The sequence below is a fragment of the Oryzias latipes genome, chromosome 4 (genome assembly GCF_053564925.1).
Source record: "Oryzias latipes strain Hd-rR chromosome 4, Olatipes_Hd-rR_3.1".
NCBI classification, from domain to species: domain Eukaryota; kingdom Metazoa; phylum Chordata; class Actinopteri; order Beloniformes; family Adrianichthyidae; genus Oryzias; species Oryzias latipes.
The window spans coordinates 29717122-29738917 of NC_136240.1; the positions used below are offsets into that span (position 1 = coordinate 29717122).

At 40.2% G+C, this 21796-nt stretch overlaps 3 protein-coding genes across 7 annotated transcripts; all 3 read right to left on the reverse strand.

Moving 5' to 3' along the window:
* Positions 1–340: 340 nt before the first annotated feature.
* LOC101159005 (flavin-containing monooxygenase 5) lies at positions 341–6754 on the reverse strand. 4 transcript variants are annotated; one of them, XM_011474344.4, is made up of 10 exons: positions 6615–6754; positions 6200–6343; positions 5603–5791; positions 5304–5469; positions 5031–5173; positions 3196–3392; positions 2887–3034; positions 1560–1767; positions 1402–1474; positions 341–1313 (listed from the first exon to the last, which is right to left on the reverse strand). In XM_011474344.4, exons 2-10 carry the CDS (start codon positions 6332–6334, stop codon positions 887–889), a joined length of 1686 nt encoding a protein of 561 aa, XP_011472646.1. In that variant the 5' UTR covers positions 6335–6343; positions 6615–6754; the 3' UTR covers positions 341–886. The 4 variants fall into 4 exon arrangements, with proteins under 4 accessions (XP_011472646.1, XP_011472647.1, XP_020558260.1 ...); XM_011474345.4 differs by having other exon boundaries at positions 6200–6424; positions 6615–6739; XM_020702601.3 differs by having other exon boundaries at positions 6200–6416; positions 6615–6735.
* Positions 6755–9805: 3051 nt separating this feature from the next.
* LOC101159254 (flavin-containing monooxygenase 5) lies at positions 9806–16965 on the reverse strand. The gene is made up of 11 exons (XM_020702602.2): positions 16894–16965; positions 14850–14934; positions 13935–14114; positions 13612–13800; positions 12836–13001; positions 12617–12759; positions 12345–12541; positions 12012–12147; positions 11711–11930; positions 10929–11001; positions 9806–10407 (listed from the first exon to the last, which is right to left on the reverse strand). The coding sequence occupies exons 3-11, from the start codon at positions 14064–14066 to the stop codon at positions 10017–10019; spliced, it is 1647 nt and encodes a 548-aa protein (XP_020558261.1). The 5' UTR covers positions 14067–14114; positions 14850–14934; positions 16894–16965; the 3' UTR covers positions 9806–10016.
* Positions 16966–17108: 143 nt separating this feature from the next.
* Positions 17109–21608, reverse strand: LOC101173695 (flavin-containing monooxygenase 5). 2 transcript variants are annotated; one of them, XM_011474347.4, is made up of 11 exons: positions 21468–21608; positions 21161–21294; positions 20840–21028; positions 20577–20742; positions 20341–20483; positions 20028–20227; positions 18463–18696; positions 18213–18334; positions 18074–18146; positions 17921–17990; positions 17109–17840 (listed from the first exon to the last, which is right to left on the reverse strand). In XM_011474347.4, the coding sequence occupies exons 2-11, from the start codon at positions 21290–21292 to the stop codon at positions 17514–17516; spliced, it is 1656 nt and encodes a 551-aa protein (XP_011472649.1). In that variant the 5' UTR covers positions 21293–21294; positions 21468–21608; the 3' UTR covers positions 17109–17513. The 2 variants fall into 2 exon arrangements, with proteins under 2 accessions (XP_011472649.1, XP_004068218.1); XM_004068170.4 differs by lacking the exon at positions 21468–21608 and having other exon boundaries at positions 21161–21455.
* Positions 21609–21796: the final 188 nt, after the last annotated feature.

Sequence of the window (21796 nt, forward strand, 5' to 3'; positions counted from 1 at the left end):
ACATTTGGTTTCCATAGAGATCATAGACCTTAAGTCTAATTCTTTAGCTTTTTCGCCATTATTACATCCCTATGTGGTACAGGTGTTTGTTTGTGAGACAGATTCATATTTGCGCAACTACTGAAAGATTTACTATGTACTGTACCTGCCTAATCGAAAATGTTCCCAAAGGTCATTTGATTAATGAATAGTGGTTTTATTTCCCACATGGCAGTATCTTTGTTGACATGGCAGACATTGCATTCATTTTTGTAATAGATGTGAGTTAAAAAACAAAATAAAATGAAAAACGACTTTGAAAACACTATCTTAAAGCTGCAGGAAAATTAAATCAACCAACTTTTTCCACACAATAAAAAGTTTATTAATATAGCTTAAGTGAAAAAAATGTTATTCACTTTTCTGCTTCCCAGATTTTGTCAAATAAAAACGCTTAAACATTTTTCATTATGTAGAAATGCATTATTAAAAAGCTCCAGTGCAGAATAAAATACAGGTGTATATTTTGTAATTATGGCATATACATTAATGAAAAGACAAATGAAAGAATAGCAGTTCACCTCTTCCTCCTCCACCTAAAGCTTCTTCTTCTCCTATCGACAGGGTCTAAAAGGTATAAAAGCTCTGAAAATGTACTTTTTAATGTTCTAGCAAGCAGACAAGCATTTTCTGGGAATGAATTTGAAAGATGAATATTGACAATAAAAGGCTAGATTTAAATGAACTGAAAGATATGATCCTTACAAATAGAAGAGCTTAAAATTAACAAAACACAAATCAGACAATTAGACAACCTGAGTGAAGTGCTGCTGCAATTATTTTATAATTACTAACATTGATTAATTTTTTATAGCCTGTTGTGAATCTTTGCCAAAATTGATGTTCATTAAACTCTGAACGAGGGTACGGGCAAATACACTTTGATCCTCTCCAATGAGGCGAATGGATCCTGAAGAAAATCATGAAGGCTGGCCCTGTAGACGTATCCAGCCAACCCCAGGGCAGCAGCAGCCAGAATCACAGGCCACTTTGATGAACTCTTGGATTTAGGCTCATCACATGGCCGAGTCTGCATTGGTCTGACTACCCTCTCCCACTGGGTAAGAATGGCCTGGCGAGCTCCCGCCCACTTCCCCGGCCCTCTGAGACGATACTGGTAAGGGGTGCAGGGGCCAAATAACACACTCAACCACAGCCTGGGGTCGGTGACCATCAGCTTTGTGAGGTTGGGCTTCACCCCCAACATCTCTGCGATCTCATCCATGTAGCTGATGTAGTCGACCTGGATGGTGTGCCTTTGGCTCTTGAAGTACCTGAAAAGTAGAATCAAGTGTAACACAACAATGTAATTCACAAATACAAACCCACACAAAGTGTTGCAAGGTTTCGGCAAATCGGGACCTTTTCTGCATTTCTTCCTGCTTGGACTCGACATCTTTCATCATTGCAGACACTGAAGGAAGCTTTGTGCAACCTGGTTAAAATGATTTCCAATGTCAATATTTACAAACACTGAGTGATAAAGACAGTAAAAGTGAAGGAAAACAGGCGCTCCATACCTTTAAAGACCCGCGTGGCCCATCTCGCCTGCATCTCAGAGATGGGCATGATGGCGCCCAGAGGCTGCACGAGACCGATAACAGCCAGCGTGTGGCGGTCCAGCTCAGGCGGAAACACATACTTGTAAAGCGACGCCTTGTTCTCAGTCACAGAGACCACTTGAGACGTCAGGAAAGGAAAGGAAAACTTGTAACCAGTGGCAAACACCTGTGAGACGAAGGAGAGGGTTACAATCTTTTGCTAGAAGACCTGCTGGTCGTCAAAGCACTGACAATGATGTATCAACTAAAAGTCGGTACATATTTAGAGTAGAGAAATGAATAACATTTTTTATCATTGATTAAGTGAATTAATCAAAACTGTTGTAGACAAAATACATACATTAACAGCAATACATGTTGGTTTCAAAAAATCATATGACTATGGCACAGAGAAGTGAAATCCTTACACACCTACAGTGGTGTCCCACAAGGATTCATATTGAGTCCCATACCATTTTATCTATATGACATTAACTAAATTGAATGTATTAACAGTTATCATCCTAAGTGTTTATTTTACATATTTGAATAACTTTAAGTCATTGCATAGAGGTTTGGGACTATAACTGAGAATGAACAGGACTTCCTCTTTATACTGCCAAAGCCCTTTCTTTGAACCTATACATTAGAACAATTAATTTTTCATCCGTCCATCTTCTTCCCCTTATCCGGGACCGGGTCGCGGGGGCAGCAGTCTAAGCAAAGATGCCCAGGCTTCCCTCGTCCCAGCCACTTCCTCCAGCTTCTCTGGGGGAACCCCGAGGCGTTCCCAGGCTCTCCAGCATGTCCTGGGCCTCCCCGGGGCCTCCGCCCAGTGGGGCATGCCCGGAACACCTCCCCAGGAAGGCATTCAGGAGGCATCGGGACTAGATGCCCGAGCCACCTCAACTGGCTCTTCTCGATGTGGAGGAGCAGCGGCTCTACTCCGAGCTCTCCGCGGGTGACCGAGCTTCTCACCCTATCTCTACGGGAGCGCCCAGCCACCTTACGGAGGAAGCTCATTTAAAGCTTTCATATGTATTAATAAAAATGTGTACAAAAATCAAGATATTTGCTTTACATTTATGATTGATAGAAGTGCAGTTTTTAGGGATGTATAGTATGTTGAAGAAAGTGCAACCAGTAACAAAGAATAGAATCATGTGAAAGCTAATAATATTCCTTCTAGTTTTTTTTAAAAGCTTTTGTAGACTTAGTTTTAATAGTAAAGAATAAACAGTACACCCACCATGTCATTTGTAGTAGGACAAATGGTGTACAGTGGACCACCTAAAATCAAACCTACCACGAGGTCTACGTCTTCCACAACACTCCCATCATCAAACTCCACACTGGATCCTTGTATTCTGCGCACATTGGGCTTGACTTGAATGGTTCCAGACAGGATACGGTTGGGAAGGTCATCATTCACAAGGGGATGCTGGCTGAACAACCTTAGAACCAGCAGAACATTAAACACAACAGCAGACAAACGGCTTTTAAAGGACATGAAAAAAATAGAACTATATTTTGTAAAAACGTGTATTTATATATAGTAAAACTTAAAAACACTTAAGGGAGTTTCATTAATAATCAGACTGCTTTAAAATAGTACCTGTGCTTTGGCTTTAGGTTGTACAGAGCATGATCAAATCTTTGGTTGAGCCGGCCTTCTGCCGTGGAACAGACAAAACCATATGGAAGAATTTTAGCCAACAAGTTCAAAACTCTGTTGAGTGTCAAGTCCAGCGGGATTCCATTGTCTCCAACTCTGTTTAAAACCCAGGCTCCTCTTCTAGTACTCAGGTAGACCTGCACACAAAAACATAAATGACCACTCAGTTTCCTCAACTGTAGTTTGTTTGAAGATAAAAATGATATGAAAATAACAATAACCAGAAAGAAAAACAATAACAAGCCTAGGGATAGGAGTTCTTTTCTAGTATTCGAGTCATATAATGCTAAGGACATGTTCATCCCACCAATGCACTACCTGGAATACATTCTTTCATTTTTTTGAGAAAGATTTATGCTGTTTTGCTTCACTTGCTTATTTGGTTTGCATTTACACTGAAGAGTGCTTTTACACTGTCCTGTCTGGTCCATGCCAGGACTTTTCTTTCCCTCAAATTCTTTTGTTTCTCAAAGTTCATCTAAAATATGATGTCAAATGAGTGAAATCTGCGCCGCATAAAAACAGCAGTTTCAGCTCGTTGCAAGTGAACTTTGGTGCAGTTTAGTGTGAATACTGACAGACTAGTCAAACGATCGAGGAATAGGACTAAAACCAAACCCAGAAAAGCAATCAAGTATCGTGCCAAATCGGGGCCAAAAGTTTTAAAAAATCGAAATACAACAGCTTGAAACTGAAAGCTGAAAAACTGGTGTCACAACTCAAAATAAATAAAAACAAAAACAGACTTTGTTAAGGTGAACGATGATTTCTGCAAGTCAAATATAGCTTTTATTTTTTTTCTGATTCAAATTTTCTGTTCCAAAACTCAATTTTTCACATTCAAATCTTTTTTTATTTCCTTTTATCTTTTTCAGTTTCAAATCAGAAATCTTCAGTTTGAACTTTTGGCCCTATTTCTGACGTGTGGGCGGGGTTTACATGAAGGACCAATCAGAACGATGAGGTTGGGAGCGTCAGGCTCAGTGCAGTGGAAACTCGGATAGTTACAACCATAACATTAGAACACTAAATATTCAAGTGGTCGTTGTGAATGAAGTAGCGACAATAGACACATACTCATCCTTTACAACTAATCAAAACTGTACTTTGCAATAGTAGCTGCTCAAATCTTTGAATAAGCCACCTCAAACATCAAACATTTGAAGACAACATTTCCTACTGGTTATTGAATGTGGTCTGTCACTTTTGGCTTCTCCCATCAGGGGTCGCCACAGAGAAACAACACTCCCACGAGGATGAGTCGCATGGTTAACTTGCCCTTCCTGACGCAACCCTCTAAATCTGACCGGGCTTGGGACCGACACAGCAGAGGAGAAGGGAATAGGGAGCAGCCCAGAATCGAACCCAGGTTTCACAGACGGGAGGTGCCGCAAACTAGCTGGTTTAACCTGGTTATTGAATGTGGTATTTCACGCAAACTGCACACTGCTATTCCCAAGACAGGTCTATCAGGTGACAGGTGAAGCTACATTCACACTGCATGTGATGCTCATTCAAGGCGCTTTATGTAGTTTCATGAAAGCGCATTCAGCTCATGGTGTTGGGACTACTGTGTTTTGAAAAGGACTCTACCTTCAAGCTTGACATTGATTGGATAGCACACTAAATCAATTTATGTTTGTCAAATTCATAACATTTATGTGATAAATGATTCTGCTTTGATCCCTTTTACTCCAAAACTAGTTATTTCTTAGAAATATATATATATATTTCTGTGTTGACTGTATAATAAGTTCACATTTTTATGTCCTTACCTGCTTGGCGACTCTGCTCAGTTCAACTGCTATATCTCCTCCAGAGTTGCCAATTCCAACCACTACAACCTTCTTGTTCCTCCACTCCTCTGGGGTCTTGTAGTCTCTGCTGTGGAAGTACTCCCCTTTGAAAGTTTCAATTCCTGAATAAACAAACCAGATTTAACAACAATGCGGTGTCAAAGGTTGCTTATTTCCACAACTTAGATAAAATCTTTCCAATTGACCTTTGACCAGAATTTATGAGAGGATTGACAAGGGAATGGCTGTTACCTGGGAAGTCATGAAGAGGAAGGTGGGGCTGGCAGTGATGTCCAATGCAAATCATCACAGCATCAAATATGTGTTTTTCCCTTTTCCCATCCTTGCTCTCTGTTTCAACGTTCCACTGGCCTGAATGAGAAAAATCTGACTTCTGCTTCACCAGCAAAACTTTGGTCTGGGCACCAAAAAAAAAGCAGTAGGTTAAAAAATCTCAGCAGCTTTATTTATTCTTTATCAAATTTGTCATAAATTTTTATGACCCCCAGAAAGAAGAAAACAACGCCATAAATGCGATAAAGGATCCTCACATGGAAGCGTATGTGCTTGGTGAGCCCGAAATGGTCGGCATACATTCGGTAGTAGTCCATGATGAGAGAGTTGTGCATGAAGTTAGGGAAGTGGGCGGGAATGGGGAAGTCGCTGAAGGACATCATCTCTTTGGAGGTGTTGATGATGACTGAGGGATAGATGCTGGCCCTGTCCTGTTCAGGTTTCTCCTGCAATGACAAGAAATGCATGAGGCTTCAGTGTCAAAGGAGCCAGCCAGGAGACAAACTGCAGGAATACAGTTGCTCATTTTTTGAAAACGATCAAAAGCTTTTTTTTCCCAAAAAATATACCCATTTTACCTACTTCTCTGCCTTTGCTACAAGAAAATACGCCTCAATAAAGTAGGTTATTTGAATAAATGGATGGTACATGCAAACTTTAACACAAAAGGTTTAATGAAACTTTGTGAATTGAATACAAATTTTGTGTCCTCCAAACCGTTGCACAACTAAAAAAAATACACATCAACCGTATATGTCCTTGTGGGGTGTAATAGTGATTGTATGAATGCAGTAAATCTGGGCAGGGCATATCATTTGAATAAAAAAACAGTTTGAGCGCGGTTGCTTTCCCACCTTAAACCTCCACAGTCCACCGAAGTCATCACTGCTCTCGAAGCAGACGGGCTCCAGCCCTTCATCCAGGCAGCACTTGATGCAGACCAGGCCCGAGCTCCCCGCTCCGATCACCGCCACGCGCCGTCCGGTCATGATGCTTCACTGCTCAGTCAGTCAGAGACGTGCAGACACGTGAGCGCACAGGACAGGAGGAGACGTCCTGCTTTGTGTTTGTCTGCGAAACTATCGACCCCGCTCAGTTCACTTCCATGCGACCCATTCTCATAGATTTGTGTCAAGCATCTCATCGACGTCAATAGAAGAAGCGCGTGCTGCTTTTGTTGTTTATCACACGTGGAGTCTAAAAGCAGTTCAGCTACAAAGTTTTCTAAAAAAGTTCTTAAGTTTAATAAAGTCTTAGAAACCAGCTCACCTTCTTTAGACTGTTGAACGAAGCGGTTTGTTTTCGTCGTGGGGTGGTCGGCAGTGGGCGGAGCTTGGTTTGTTGTCCAGATCGCTTACGCAGCTGCGCGGAGGAGCGCGCGCTCGTTTCTGCACGGAGAGAGGAAACACCCAGCTGTGCACACAGCATGAGGGAAGACCACGCCCCCTCATCAGCCCTCTGGACTTCAGACGCAACTGCACTGTAGTTTCTACTCTTCTGTGTCTCCAAAAGTTCTTAAAATGTATTTTTCACTTAAAGGAGCTTACAATCAGCATGGTCTCTGCAGATGTACACTAAATAATAAACCTCAAGTAAAGACACATCTTTAGAGTTGAATTTGTGGGCTAAAAATACACAGTTGACCCTTTGGATTTCTATAAAAATCTGTAGCTGCAAACAGAAAATAAGGATGCTGGACATTATTGTATCTGTTGGCACATCCTCTTGCTTTTCAAAATGAGTCTATTAATTGGAAGACCCTCTCCAATCCTCTTTTCAGTATTTTCAAAGTGTTCCCAGTGGTCTTTCAATTATGATTATGCCATTTTTGCCTGTCGTTTCTAAGACACCGTTTCTGCAGAGCAGCGGGAAATCATTACAACACCCACACACACACACACACACACAGACACCCTTCCCCTCCCTGTTGCTGAGAGCTCAGTTTTCCCTGCTGACTTACAACCCCTCACACCCGACCCAGGGGTGCAAAAAGTGGGTATGCAGCATATGCGTGGCACAGGGGCCAAAGGGGGCGCCAAACCGAAGTTGTGAAAATTATTCATAGTCCATATTTTTTAATTTCACAGCTGTTTGTGCACATACATATTTACATATTATGATCAGTAACAAAAGCACATCGTAATTGATTGGGCACCCCCGCAGCAACCGCTCCCCCCTCCCTCGGGTCTTGTACAGACAGCACGTGCATTTATGTTTGTGTGTTAGTGTGTTTGTTTGTGTGTGTGTGGGGGGGGGGGGGGGGGTTACGTGGCCGCATACCCCTATGAAATTAGGTAATTGCGCCCCTGACCCGACCTAACATTACCGGTGGAAAAAAAAGCCAAGCAATACTGGATCTATCCAGCCGTACAGTTTTGAGACAAGTAAAACAAAGATGCACATGGATCTAGTACTCTGCAATTGGTAATTACATAATAAAGAGGCTCTATTTACAAATTTAAGTCAATCATTCTGTATCAGATTAAAATGAAACTGTTCAGCAAAAAGCTTTAACATGTTCAAAATGGCTTTTTGCAGTTTTTATTTGTTATAATGATTTAATTGGTCAAATATTCCAGCAAAAACTAAAAGAAAAATCAAAAACTGAAAACTTCCATCACTTATCTTTTTATTTCAGAACACCAGAGTGTTTCTAAACGTAAAGCCACACGTTATCTCAGAACTGACAGAAACAAAGTCGCCTCCTGAATTCAAAGCAGCTTGCAAGTCTCCTCAGAAGGTTGCTGGCTCTCCCGTCTTCCTCCTCGCACAAACAGTGCTCTGTTTCAAAGCTCTGACCCTCCTGTTTGTTCCGTTTTCATCGGTGATCATTAGTTTCAACTTTCACCTCAATGTTTGTGCTCTGCTTCAAACTTTGTGCATTTCTTCTTAAAGTACTTGTAATATTGTCTTCTGCTTTCAAGCCACATTCAAGATGCTTTATTTCAAAATTGTATGTGAACTTGCACTTTCTCCATGTTTTTGAATGAACTAAATTTAGGATTAAAGTGGTTTCACTTTGGGCTGTGTGTTTCATTTAAGGTGGATCTTTTGGATTATTTCCAAAAGGCCATGGTTAGTTTCCCATCTTAAACCCCCAGTCCACTGGAGTCATGACTGCCTTTGAAAGCAGACAACTGTCAACAGTCTTCAGAGAGCTGGAACAGAAAGTCCATCAAGAGCTCAGCTCTGAAACAAGAACCTGATTTGTACCATAGAATTGATCAACTTTATTGCGTAACCTTTTTTTAAGCTGTGTTTAAACTGTTAGCAATGTAAGAACTGTGCTAGTTGCTTGGTATAAACGTGAACAGTTCAGCATCTGGAAAATATCACTTTATACAGAGAAGAGATCAGGTTCTTCTGAGGTTTCCCAGCACCGGACAGAGTGGAGTCTGTTTTCCAGCTCAGCTGACCCATTTTTTCACACAGGTCTAGTAACTCAGTAACTAAAGGAAGCGACCATGCAACAAACAGTGAATAATACACTAGCAGGGGTGTTAACCCTGTAAAGCCCACTACATCAAAGAATTGACGGGCAACATTGACAGGTACATTCAAATCAGTTTAAGTAGGCTTACAAGATAGTCACCTGTGTCAAATTACCAGTGGAAGGAAGGATGCTGGCGATTCTGGTGCTGTAATGCCAAAGCAAGAAATTCTGGAAGCACAGACTTTAAATAGACCAGCCAGGTGACTGGACATGTGCCATCTACATTACCTTTCCAGGGAAGAAAAAAATTTGTCATGTCTGTGCTGCCATTTTTTTTGTTAATTTTTTATGTGTATTTTCTATTTACAGTAAAAGACCAGTTATGAGTTTTTTTTGTTGTTTTTTTTGCAGGATTTGTTGTGTCTTGAATTTTCCCCAAATTTGTCAGGTGGTTTGATCAACCCCTTTATGTTCCCCTAATGCTTCTTCCCGTGAGGTCAGTTTGTTTCAGATCAGTTGGTTAAGGTAAGGCTGCATGGGTTGATTGCACTTCTTTTATCCTCCTTTTTTCAATTTCTCAGTTTAAGAAAGAAAAAAAAACTAAATTTTTGATCAATTTGCTGTTGTTCTCATTTGACTGCTTAATACCCATTGAATAATCCCTAAATAGAGGCAACTTTTAGTGTTTTGGAACGCAGATACTCAGTGAAGACATACTGGTGTCTTTGCAATGCTTTTTTTCTTCCCCAACATCTTTAAATATATCAATTTTAATTATAGCTAAAACCATTTTAAGGCAGCTTTGTTGAAGCCTTTTCACACTTAGGCGATATTTGGATTTTAGGTTTCACCTCATCAGGTGAAAATAAATCTCTCAGAAAGAATCTGACCTGGAGTCACAGAATCGGCATCCTCCTCAAACTTTATTTTTTGCGGGAATAAAAAACACATTTTCAAGAATGTGGCAATTAGGAAGCTGTTGGGCTAAGTGTCAGACACCCTGAAAAAGAGTGGAGCAAGAAACAAATTCAGGTGTAAAATCATGTTTTTAATAATAAGAATGCAGGATTTTAAAGAGTAAACGGCTCCATTTATAGAACAAACCAGCTTGTACAATATGTTTACACAATTCTGCCATCCATTAAATGAAAAATAATATAATATTCTAAGATAAAAAACATTTTAAAAAATTGCATTTTTATTATTTTTAACACTTCAGCTATGTTATTTCACTACATCTAGTGGATGAATGAGAAAGGCCAGGAGAACGAGACCGATCCATGCTGGTAGAAGAAAAGGCAGACCAGCAGGGCAGCCCCTGTAAGTGCTGCTAAGCTTCTCAGTCCACGTGCTGTCCTACTTTCAGGTTCTGGTACCACTCTCGTTCTAAAAGGCTGCGTCACCCGCTGCCACTGAGTCAGAATGGCCTGACGGGCTCCAGTCCACTGGCCTGGCCCGCTGAGACGGTATTGGTATGGAGTGCACGGTCCCAGAAAGACCTCCAGTGCCAGTTTGGGATCCCTCAACAAAAGCTTCAGCACGTTTGGTTTGACCCCCACTTTCTCAGCCAGAGAGTCCATGTAAGGAAGGTAGTCCACCTGCAAAGGGTTGCGCTCTGAGCACACATAACTGACAAAAGGAAAAAAAGAAAGAAAAAAAAGTCAGAAGATTAAGAATGATTAGACAGTTTAAGAAATTGATATTTTAGAAGGGTTTTCTTCCCTGTTATCACTACAGAAATTATACCAAAAACTCATTTACAAAGTCTGTTGGTCACATACTCCTCAACTGTTAAGGCAATAGGGTTTTGTTAAAATGACCCGGATTGAATTGGATTATAATAATAATAAACATAAAATAAAATACTAAAAAAAAAAAAAAACGCTGAACATTGATGTTTTTTTTTTGCTTTTTGTTTAGTGCTTTTAGAAAACGTTTTTTTTTTTTTTACTTTTGGTTTCGCAACAGTTGGTACATCACAAAATACACATGTCAAACAAATAAAGAAATTGTACAGAGATAGCACACTGTTAGATAACCTTTTGTTGTGAACCAACGTTTTATAAGTAAGCTGAATTGAATCGTGACAATAATAGGTCAACTTCAAGAAGTTCATGTGTGGACAAAGAATAGTTTAGCTGGAAAGTTACCTCTGATGCATGATCTCCGAGTCTTTTTCAATTTCCTTCAACATGATCTCTTCTGAAGGAAGTTCCACTAACTCTGGAAAAAATTACATTTTTAACAATAAAAACAAAATAAGGCTGCCTGCAGAGAAACTTTAGTGACAGGACTCAATTTTAAAGACTGAAAATACTGTTGTGATGTAGATTATTTCAATCTTTATTTGAAAATATTACTTTAATTTGAGTTTGGTTCGTCTTTTCCAATACTGATTTAGAAAAAAAAAATTAAACAGAGCAAAAATTGTCATGAGTTTCACACAATTTGCAAATTTAAGCTTCACTGAGTAAAAACGTAGGCTTTGGTTTTTCCTTTGAGTGTTGACTAAATAATGTTCACGCTCCACCTGAGACATGGTGTTGAAGACGGACTCTTTCTTACCTTCTGTGCCAGTTTGCTGTACCTCAGCTCACATTCTAGACATTATGTTAGTTTCTACAATTTATGTCAGCTGTTTCTGACCCAATTTATGATTTAGTCTGTTTCCCTCGTGTGGTTTTACTCGTACTTCTAGTTTTTGGTGTTTGCATTAGGATCACAGTCTGGATTTGCCAGCCTTTGTGTTGGATTCCTTTGTTTGAACTCCTGCTTTCCTTTTCTCTCCTTTAATGTGGAGACGGGAGGAGACACTTTGGAGCACAACACAACTATTTTTCTGGTTTTAGGAACTGGTGGTGCAGAGAATTTTCTCTGAATACTTTTTTCCTGTGTGCATTACTTTTGGTCAGACATTTTTAGATCACAGTACCTTTAAAAACTCTTGTAGCCCAACGTGCCTGCATCTCAGCCAAAGGGTTGACTGCTCCGAAGCCGTGAATGAAGCCCACTACTGCCAGTGTGGGCCGGGTGAGAGAAGGAGGGAATATATGTTTGTAGAGACGCAGCCTATAACCACAGTTAGTCTGAATTTTGGGAGGCAGGAAAGGGAAACTGTAGTTGTAACCAGTGGCGAATATCACGGTGTCCACCTGTAACAGATTTACAGTTTCGGCACAGGAATCTGTCTTAAAACTTAAATCTTTGTGTTTCTTGATCTTCCAGACACTGACCTCATTGATGATGCTTCCATCCGCAAAGACCACACTGGTCCCCAAGAACTCCTTTACGTTTGGTTTCACCTGAACTCGACCCGCGATAATCCGACCTGCCAGGTCATCGTTCACAATAGGAATCTGAGCCCAGAAACTGCCAACAGAACAACGTATTAGTATCTTATTAGCACTTAAATGCTGTAAGATAATAAAAATCTAGCAAGAAAGCCAGAAAAAAATGAGTAATCTCAGTTAATAATTAGATTATAACTACTTATTATTTTATTTGCTGGAGAGAGTTTGAGCAAAAGCAGGAACTCATAAGGAAAATCCCCCACAATGGAATATTACCTATGCTTTGGTTTAAGACCATATAGTTTGTGGTCAAATGCTTCATTTAACTTGTTCTCCACTGCCCTGGTGCTCCAATTGGGAAATAGGTTTCTCATCATTGACTGCATCCGAGAAGACCAAACGATATCTCCTGGGAGACCCCCCGGTCCGACACGACCGATGACCCAAGCTCCCCGCCTGGTGCTGAGGTACACCTGCAGGGCAGGAAAATGTCACGAGTCAAAAGTTTGAATGAGTGCCCGAGAAGTTTGAGAAGTCTGAATGAGTACCCGCTCTGCAACCCTACTGATATCCACAGCAATATCACTTCCAGAGTTCCCCGTTCCAATCACCAGCACCCTTTTTCCCTCCAAGCCTTTAGAATTACGGTATTCCCAGCTATGAAAGTACCGACCTTTGAAGCTCTCAATACCTGTGATGAAACGAGAGAATCACAGTATGAGCCATGGAGCAAAACATGATTCAGTAAGATATAAACAAGATGGTACCTGCAAAATCGCTGAGTGGCAGGTGAGGCTGAGTGTAATGACCAGAACAGACCAAAACTGCATCGAAAATGTGCGTCTCCCTTTGACCAGCTGCGCTCTCTGTATCCACATCCCACTGTCCTGTGACAGCAAAATCTGCTCTCTGCCTCACACTCACCACTGTTGTCTGATAAACATATGGAGAAAAATGAGCTAACGCTGTTTCAAGGAAATACAGCCAAAAAGCAACATTGCCTTATACATGTATAAACTTTACAAACTAGGGCACTGTTAACCAAGTTCGTCTTGGTCAGGAACTCTTAAAATCCGTCTGTCTTGAGGTGGAGAACTTAAAGACCTACTCCGGTGAAAATTGTTTTCTTTTAATTTTTTTTCTTGTAGCATTTTTCTGATGATACAAGACAAATATAAAGAAAAATAGCCTTGAAATTGCATTTCTGATTATTTAAACAAATTGTTAATAAGGAGCAGATGAAAAAAATGCAGTTTGAAAAAGAGCTTCTTTGTGTCATAGAAAACACGTTGGGTGGCCCACAAGCTACCAGCAGTGCAATGGAAAGGGGGGCGGGTGTGCTCCATGCCAACAGTCCCACCCACACTTCTGAATCAAATTTCTAATGAGCTCCTGTCGCTTTGCTGAAACTATGTCCTAGAATATGACTTTTTATTTATTTATTTTATTTTTTTACAATAGATTAAAAGAGCAGGTCTTTGAATGTTCTGACTCTTTGTGGAGGATGGATTTATTGTTTTCGGAGGATTTCACCGCCACAAACCTGAAATCGAATATGCTGCATCAGCTGAAATTCCTGGGCATAGAGACGCAGGTAAAGCATGACTTCAGAGTGGTGCATGTTGTTGGGGAGCTCAGCTGGAGGAGGGAAGTCACTGTAAGACATCATCTCCTTGGAGCTGTTGATGACCACCGACTGGTAGATGTTGGCTTTTCCAGGCTCTGGCGTTTCCTGGAAAGTGAAGTTAAACACAGCAAAGTGTTAAAATTACCAGCTAATGTGTAAATACTACAAATACTTTGGAATTCGACTGAATTTAAAACTATTTACTGCAATATTTGAACAATACCAGCTTGTTCTCTGACCTTGAATCTCCACAGGCCTCCTATGTCATTGCTGCTTTCAAAGCATGTGGGCTCCAGCATTTCATCCAAGCAGCATTTAATGCTGGTCAGACCAGAGGGGCCTGCGCCAATCACTGCAACCCTCTGAACCATGGTGACGAAGAAGCTCAGATGCAAACAGGAATCTGGAATGGCTGGAAGCTGAAGTAAAAAAAAAAGGAGGGAAGTTAATGTTATGAGTTGAAGTTTCAATTTGCATGTTTACTATGAATCAACCAGGTTTAGTCCAGCTACTTTTGTTCTGATTTGTTCATTACACCGTGAATTTTGTGTCAACATCCTATGGAGTATATCAGAAAACACAAAGATGAAAGCTGCAAGAGAAAATCATTCAAGAGAAAAACTGCAAACACTAATCAGGAATGCAGAAAATGATTGCATACTCTGACATTGTAACAGAGGGGATCTTTGTTACTGTAATCGAGTAAAGTTGCACAGCACTTAATTTCTTCATTTCACATTTTAAAACAGATTGATATATTGATTTGGACATTGCATAGACAGTCTTGAGTTCATTTTAAGGAGTTTCAATCCTTCAGTGTGGCTTACAACAGAAAATGCTAGAATTGTTTTTGTTTGTGAAGTATGTAGATTTCAGCTCCTAAAGAAGTCTGCTGTTTACTTCTTTTTTTTTAAGTTCTGAGAAGACAACTGTGATGGCAGTGTTAAATGCCACACCCACAACAAAATGGCGGTAACCTCCCCCCAGCACTGCACACTTTCTTTTTAATTTTATTATTTCAGATTTTTCATTTTTAAATAAATGCACACATTTCTTAAAGTTAAAATATACATTTATTCTCTGTTTTCAGTAGCACAGACATGTACATATACATCATTTAGTTTACTCATTTTGGTTTGTTTAATTATTGTCACCTGTTTTTGAGTTGCCAGTTCTGAGGGTGCTACTGTTCGCCACGGGTGTGGCCGAGGTTCTGCTCCTGGAACTGTGCTGTGAGGCCTGGCAAAAGGGGAAATCAAGTCATCACAGCCTTTAAATGCTCCAGTCAGGCAATTGGGCAGGCGCCATCCACAGAAGCCTCCAATGGGAGAAACCATAGACTTGTTTAATGTTTATTTGTTTCACTTCTGTTGGTTAGTATTCATTTTGTTGTAATTTTGTACCATTGTTTTTTTTTTACTTTTCCACTAAGAGACCGAGTTTGTGTTTAGTCTTGTCTGTGTAGTCTTTGTTAAATGTCTGTGTCATCATGTTAGTTTCCCCCCATGTTTCTCAAGTGGTCTGATCAGCCATTATATATATATGTCCCCTGTTGTGTCTTTGGGTAGGTCAGTTTGTTTCTGTTAATTGGTCTGGTCGGGTGGTTAAGTTAAAGTCAAAGTTTGTTGCCTGAGGTAATTATGCTTCTGTTGAACTCTTTTAAGGGCCCAGTTTGTAAATTATTTTCATTTTTTGAGAAAAATTAAACTTTCGTTTCTTGATAAACTTCTGTTCTCCTCTTTGGCCGCTCGATCCATCATAACAACAAAGGGAAATTTAAAGTTAATGAAGAGCTAGAAGTCATGCAGAAACAGCAACATCATGGTTTGGGGAATTGGATTTTCTATAATTTGTTGCAAATTCAAGGTCAACCTGTTGCTTGTACTTGTCTGTCTGTAACAATCTTAGTTTCTAAAAATCCTAATACCCCTGCAAAAGCAAGAGTTGATTTAAAAAAAGAAACTATTTTTATAAGTGATAAAAGGATAAAAAAAAACTTTTCTTTTAAATCAATGGATGAAAATATGAAAACAAAAGCTGTGAACAAGATAATTAAGGTTGAAGTTTACGTCGTCTACATTACTGCATTTTTAAGTGTTTGTTTTAAAAATACAATTCTCTGATATTGTAAAAGAAAAAAACTCTCTCTGTCATCTTGCGTCACGCTTTCTTATCACGGGTCTCCTGACCTGAGATAAGCTCTAAACACAAAACTCTTCACTTTGGATCAACTTTTAGGTTTACTTTGTAACCAAAATGGTCTTTTCTTATTTAATCTTAAGATCTTAGTCACCTCTAAATTTTCTTACAGAAATGCAGCAGACATAAGTTTGGACACACTTGACTCATTTTGAAAGAGCGTCTAGAGTTTTGGAATAGTAAATTGTTTACATTGGACGGCTTTCTTCTCCTTTCCAACTCATGTGACTTTTGGCCAATTGAGTGCCCCCCCCCCCCCCCCCTTGTGAGTACAGTGCTGACTTTTGGTCAGCCCACTTTTTAAAGCGTCTTGGGTCATGTGCTGGCCTACTTTCTGACGCCAATGCCTAAAGTCACGTTTAATGTTTAAACTTTTGTGTCTTTGCTTGACCTTTGTCAGAAAACACAAATCAAGACTTTTTTTCTTAAAGCAATACAAAATTAAAAATATGGGAAAAATAAGAAAGATAAATATAAGAAAATAAGTTTGCTATCAAAATACCCTTAAGGTAATACATTTATCATCCTTTCTTAAGCAAAAGTGATGAGAATATGTATTTTTATCCCTTTTCTGCATTGTTATCAGAATTTATTTTCTGATATATTCTTAAAAAATGGAAAAATAATCAGAAAGTTGTCCAAGAAAAATTAACATGTACTTTGAGTGTTTATATACTAATTCCATGCAATTGATTACACAGCCAATAATGCTTTTCTCTCATTTAAATAAAAATTAGTCACAGCATCCAGAGCAAAAGTGCTGAAATGTGCTATTTTTATTATTGCAAATGGTGATTTTAACCTATCAAATAGCAACAAAAAATGACTGCCTAAACTAAACATTTTAAATTGTTTTTTTAATTCCTTGGCATCTCACATCTCAGCAGTTTTAGTTCAGACATCTCAGCACAGAATGCAACTCTCCATATCCATTAAAAACTAGTTTAACACTAAAAGAAAATATTACACCATAAGAAGACATTTTTGTTTCAGCCTTACCTCTTCCTTGCAGGGATAGAAGAACAATGAACCAAAAGCTTAGACCCCTCTGTCAACACTTTAAGCAAACACAAAACAGGGTGGGGTGAAACTGCAGGTCCTTAAAGCAGTTAACATAATTAACATAATCTATAGATTAACTTTGGTCATTGAGGTAAGTAGCAACATGCAATGCGAACATAAGCTAAGAACTGATTTAATTGAAACTCCAAACCTTTTTTAAAGTTGACATTTGTGTTTTATTTATGTTGTTTTCAGTTGAGTGACACTAAATTAAAAGTCGTATGAACACAAACACAAACAAAATGTGCAACTTTATTAGTATTAACCATACCTACATAAACATAAACACAAAACATAAATGCACTAGAAATCTGATTTAATGATGAACATGATGCAGAATTCTCTAGTGACACAGAAAGACCATTAGGTGGAGACATTTCCCTACATTAATGGAGACAAAAGTATGAGTGTTTGAAATTGTAAATTGGTCAGATTTGACACAAACACAACAGGAGGGTTAAATAAAAATACTCTGTACTAAGTTGAACCAAAAGCTTAAGATGTACTTTGTTGACCTGTTTATTTAATTTTTCCTACAGTGAATATTCCTCTCCATATCAATGGCCAGGGGACCAAGAGCCCCTGAGCAAAGTTGCATTTTGCACCAATGCAGACAAAAGCACTGCTGCTATCACAGTTCCTACAAGCGCAATTGACCAGGGAGAATATAAAAAGTTTGCCCTGGGCTCAGGTTGGGGCACTAGTCTGGTCTTGAAAGGTTTAGCAACCCGTTCCCATTGAGTCAGGATGGCGCATCGGGCCCCCGTCCACTGTCCAGGCCCAGTGAGGCGGTACTGATAGGGAGTGCAGGGACCAAAGACGACCTTCATCCAGAGCACAGGATCTCTCAGGAGCAGCTTCAGGAGGTTTGGCCGAGCACCCACCTAAAAACCGTTTAGGTTTAATGTCCTTGCATGTTGTAAAATATATGGCAAAATTGTTCTCGGGGCTCACAAAAACTAACCTCAGTAGCCATGAAATCCAGGTATGGTATGTAATCTATCTGCAGAGCAGCCTGTTGTGGGCAGGGATAGCTGGAAATTAAATACACAAATGATTGAATCTTAGCGTGTTCTTTTACTCTGAAATTCACTTTTAATTTCGGGGAGATGCTTGCCTTCTTATGTTCCTCTTTCTATCAGACTCAATGACTTCTAGCATCCTTTCTTTGGGTGGAAGATGGGTTGAGCCTGGAAGAACAAACACGCTTGTTTATTTTGTTTACCCTCCTTTTTCTGATTTCAGGTTGGTCATACCTGAAAAGACCTTAACAGCCCAGCGAGCCTGCATCTCCACTACTGGGATGATTGGTCCTTTAGCTTGAAAAAGACCCATGATGGCCAGAGTGGGGTGTTCCAGGGATGGTGGAAATACTCTTCTGAATGGCAAAAGAGTGTTTGCAATTTCAATATAAATGTAATAGTTGAAGCCATTGATGAAGCAAGGAGAAGATCTGGAATCATCCACAATGTCCAGTTACGTGTCAAGCTAAAATTGTGAACATACTTGTACAGTGTCAACTCCCCATGTGGTCTTTCAGACAGGGCAGTGTCCAGGAAGGGGAAAGTTCCTTTGTAACCAGTACAAAAGATCACTGCACTAATGTTCTCCTCCTGTGAGCCATCTTCAAACACAGCCGATGTGTCCTTGAGCTCCTTCAGGTTGGGCTTTATGACTAACGCCCCCTGGAGGATTCGACCGGGAAGATCGTCATTAATCAAAGGTCTTCTGTCTATAAATCTGTAACAAATGAAGAGATTATCAGGAATTGTTTCAATGATAACGAAGTCATTGCAGCTTGCACAGCTACAATCCTTACATTGACAAAAGTTTGTGTGGGTTCCTAGAAACTGAACAACACAGCTGAATGTCAACATTTTGTTTTGGCTTGACACCAGTTCTTAATCTTCAAACTATGCAGTATCATAGTAAACCACAAGCGGGTGCCTGTCAATTGTAACAGTTCTCACATGTTAAACTGGGATAAATTGTCATTTAGATCCCTCTTTGTCACTGATTTCGTTTGAATTAACAAAACCGAGAAAGCATCAGTGTGACAGATATTTGAATCCTGTCAAATACAGAGAAAAGGGATGAGCTGTAGCAGAATGTCTGCAGCTGCAGCTTGCAGAGCAGGGGTTCCAGCCAAATGCCTGGAATGAAATCGGCTGACAAACAGCTGATGGGGCCCGGCTGTCGGGCCGCAGCTGATTGCAGGAGAGAGATGACTGTGATCTGAATCCAGCTATTCTAGGAATATTAATGACAACAATAATAATGTTGGATAATTTTTGCTCTGGCATATTTGTGAAAAGATAACACCCAATTTTGAGATCATGATCAGAGTGAAGTGGTACATGAGCAGCCATAGAAAAGGACTCTTTGGGTGTGGTCATGTCAGACTTCTACTGTTGGTTTTAGGTGGCAACCCAGAAGCCGTGTTGTGTGCCACTGCACTAAAGACTGAGGCGGAGTCTTTGCAGGAGGAAATCTTTCCCTTTGCAAAAGAGTAATTGCTAAAAAACAAAAAAGCTTATGTGCGGACTGAGCATGTTATAACCCTAAAATGACAATTTCCTTGAGTTTCATTAAGTGGTTACCAGTCAGAGGCTAAAAACTCTTCCAAAACCTCCTTGTTGGAACGAGACAACAAATTCCCCCTGAGCAGACTGTGTGCTGCCATGCAACTAATGTAACCCTTGTGCTATCTTAGATGACCCCACCCTTACATTGACGTGTTCTCCCTACCATGACAAAGGTGGATAAAGGTGGAAAGATTTCATGTAATCCATGGACACCAGTGAAGATCACAAATCATTGAAGAAAAAAGGTTCAGAGCACTGTCTAGTGGGTCTAGATGACCCAACTACCAATGTTAAAGTGCCTAGGATAGCACAAGGGTCATAGAGCCTCGAAGTTTGATGTACATATATCTCTCTTTCAAACTCTATGACCTGCATCTTAACCTCCTGTTAAAATCTCAGTTTAGTCCACCTTATTAAAAAAAAAAAGTATAGAAAAAAAAATGAACTGTTCTACACAATGCAGAGACCATGAAGCTAGTGAATAACCTGTGTCTGGGTTTCAAAGCATAAAGGTCGTGGTCATATTTCTGGTTCAGTGTTCTTTCAGTCACCCAGTTCACAAAACCTCTGGGAAGCAGCTGCGTTATGAAGCCGTTGAACCTGGTGATGGCCGTCATGTCCAGAGGAAGGCCGTTGGCGGCCATCCTACCGATTACCCAGGCTCCACGTCGTGTGCTGAGAAATGTCTGGAAAAATAAAACATAGAAATGAATGAAACACTTTCTACAACCTGAAGAAAATAACTTTGGATGGTGCACAAAGCGACATGACACCACTTCTTGCTCCTGTTCACTTTGACCTTTTCTGCAGATCTGCTGATTTCTACAGCAATGTCTCCTCCAGAGTTGCCGAGGCCGACCACCACCACCCTTTTTCCTCTGTAGGGCTCTGCATCCTTATATTCCCAGCTGTGCAAACATTTGCCAGAGAAAGTCTCCTGCCCTGCAGAGAAACAGATGGTGTTCAAAACAAAACATTTTTATTATTTGGTTTATTGAGATAACCAAAAAAACTGTTAAACTGAAGTTTTTCCACCTTGAAAATCCAATTGAGGTAAAGTTGGATGGGTGTAGTGTCCTGAACAAACCAGAACCGCATCAAAGATCCAATGCTCTTCCTCTCCGCTTTTGTTTGTCGTCACTACGTCCCACTGTCCCGACACAGAGAAGCCTGGTCTTTGTGTAGCACTTCTCACTTTGGTCTGGTGTGTGCATGCCCACATTCACAAAAACATACATGTTACTATGGAGCAGATGGACTTGACAGAGAGAAGAAAGCATGTTTAAAACTAGATCAACCTGAAACACGATGTATTTCAGTAAGTTAAAATGTTCAGTGTAGAGCCTCAAATACTGCAGCAGCTGGGAGTTGTGCATGTAGTTTGGATAGTCATCTGGCATGGGAAAATCACTGAAACACATCATCTCTTTAGAGGTGTTTGACACCAAAGAGCGGTAGATGCTGGATTGCATTGGCTCAGGCAGCTCCTGCATACACAGAAGATTTAGGCTCGAGATTAAACAAATGCGTTTACAGTTTCATGCAGAGTATTGTTAGGAAACAAAATCTTAATCTCGGTGTACGTACGTTAGTTGACCTTCTCAAACTACTCCACCCACCTGAAATTTCCACAAGCCTCCAATGTCGTCACTGCTTTCAAAACAGACAGGCTGCAAGCCCTCATCAACACAGGCCTTAATGCAGGTCAGGCCTGAGCTGCCTGCCCCAACCACGGCCACACGGAGAGGCATTGCTGATCCACGTTCCACAAAAGAAAAAAAGGAAACAAAGAAGGCATCAATTTATCTAACACAAATCCCCCAAATGGCTTGTTTGAGCCACCAGCAGAGCACCAACAGCATGAGAAAAGATGAGAAAATAAGCACTTCTAAAACAAGTCTCAGATTTTGTGTCAGCTCTTCTCACCTCCTCATGAAAGCTCTTTAAAATCTTGCGCAACAGGAGTCACAAAAAGACATTCTGCAAACCAGCGTGTGCTAAGTTGTTACGTAACGAGTAACCCCACAGCACAGAAAGGACTATGACCTGCCAGAACGAGTGGAATTCCCCACCCAGACACTGCAAATGAATAGACTGACTTTTTTCTTCTAGGAAGGCACTGCATGTTAAGTGGAGGTAACAGAAGTCTCAGCTGTTTGGATAACCATTAGTGTTACAAAACGGGCAGATTGCTGGTTCCGTCTGCAGCACAGCTAAAAGTCCACAAACAATGTCCAAATATCCAAATATTTAAG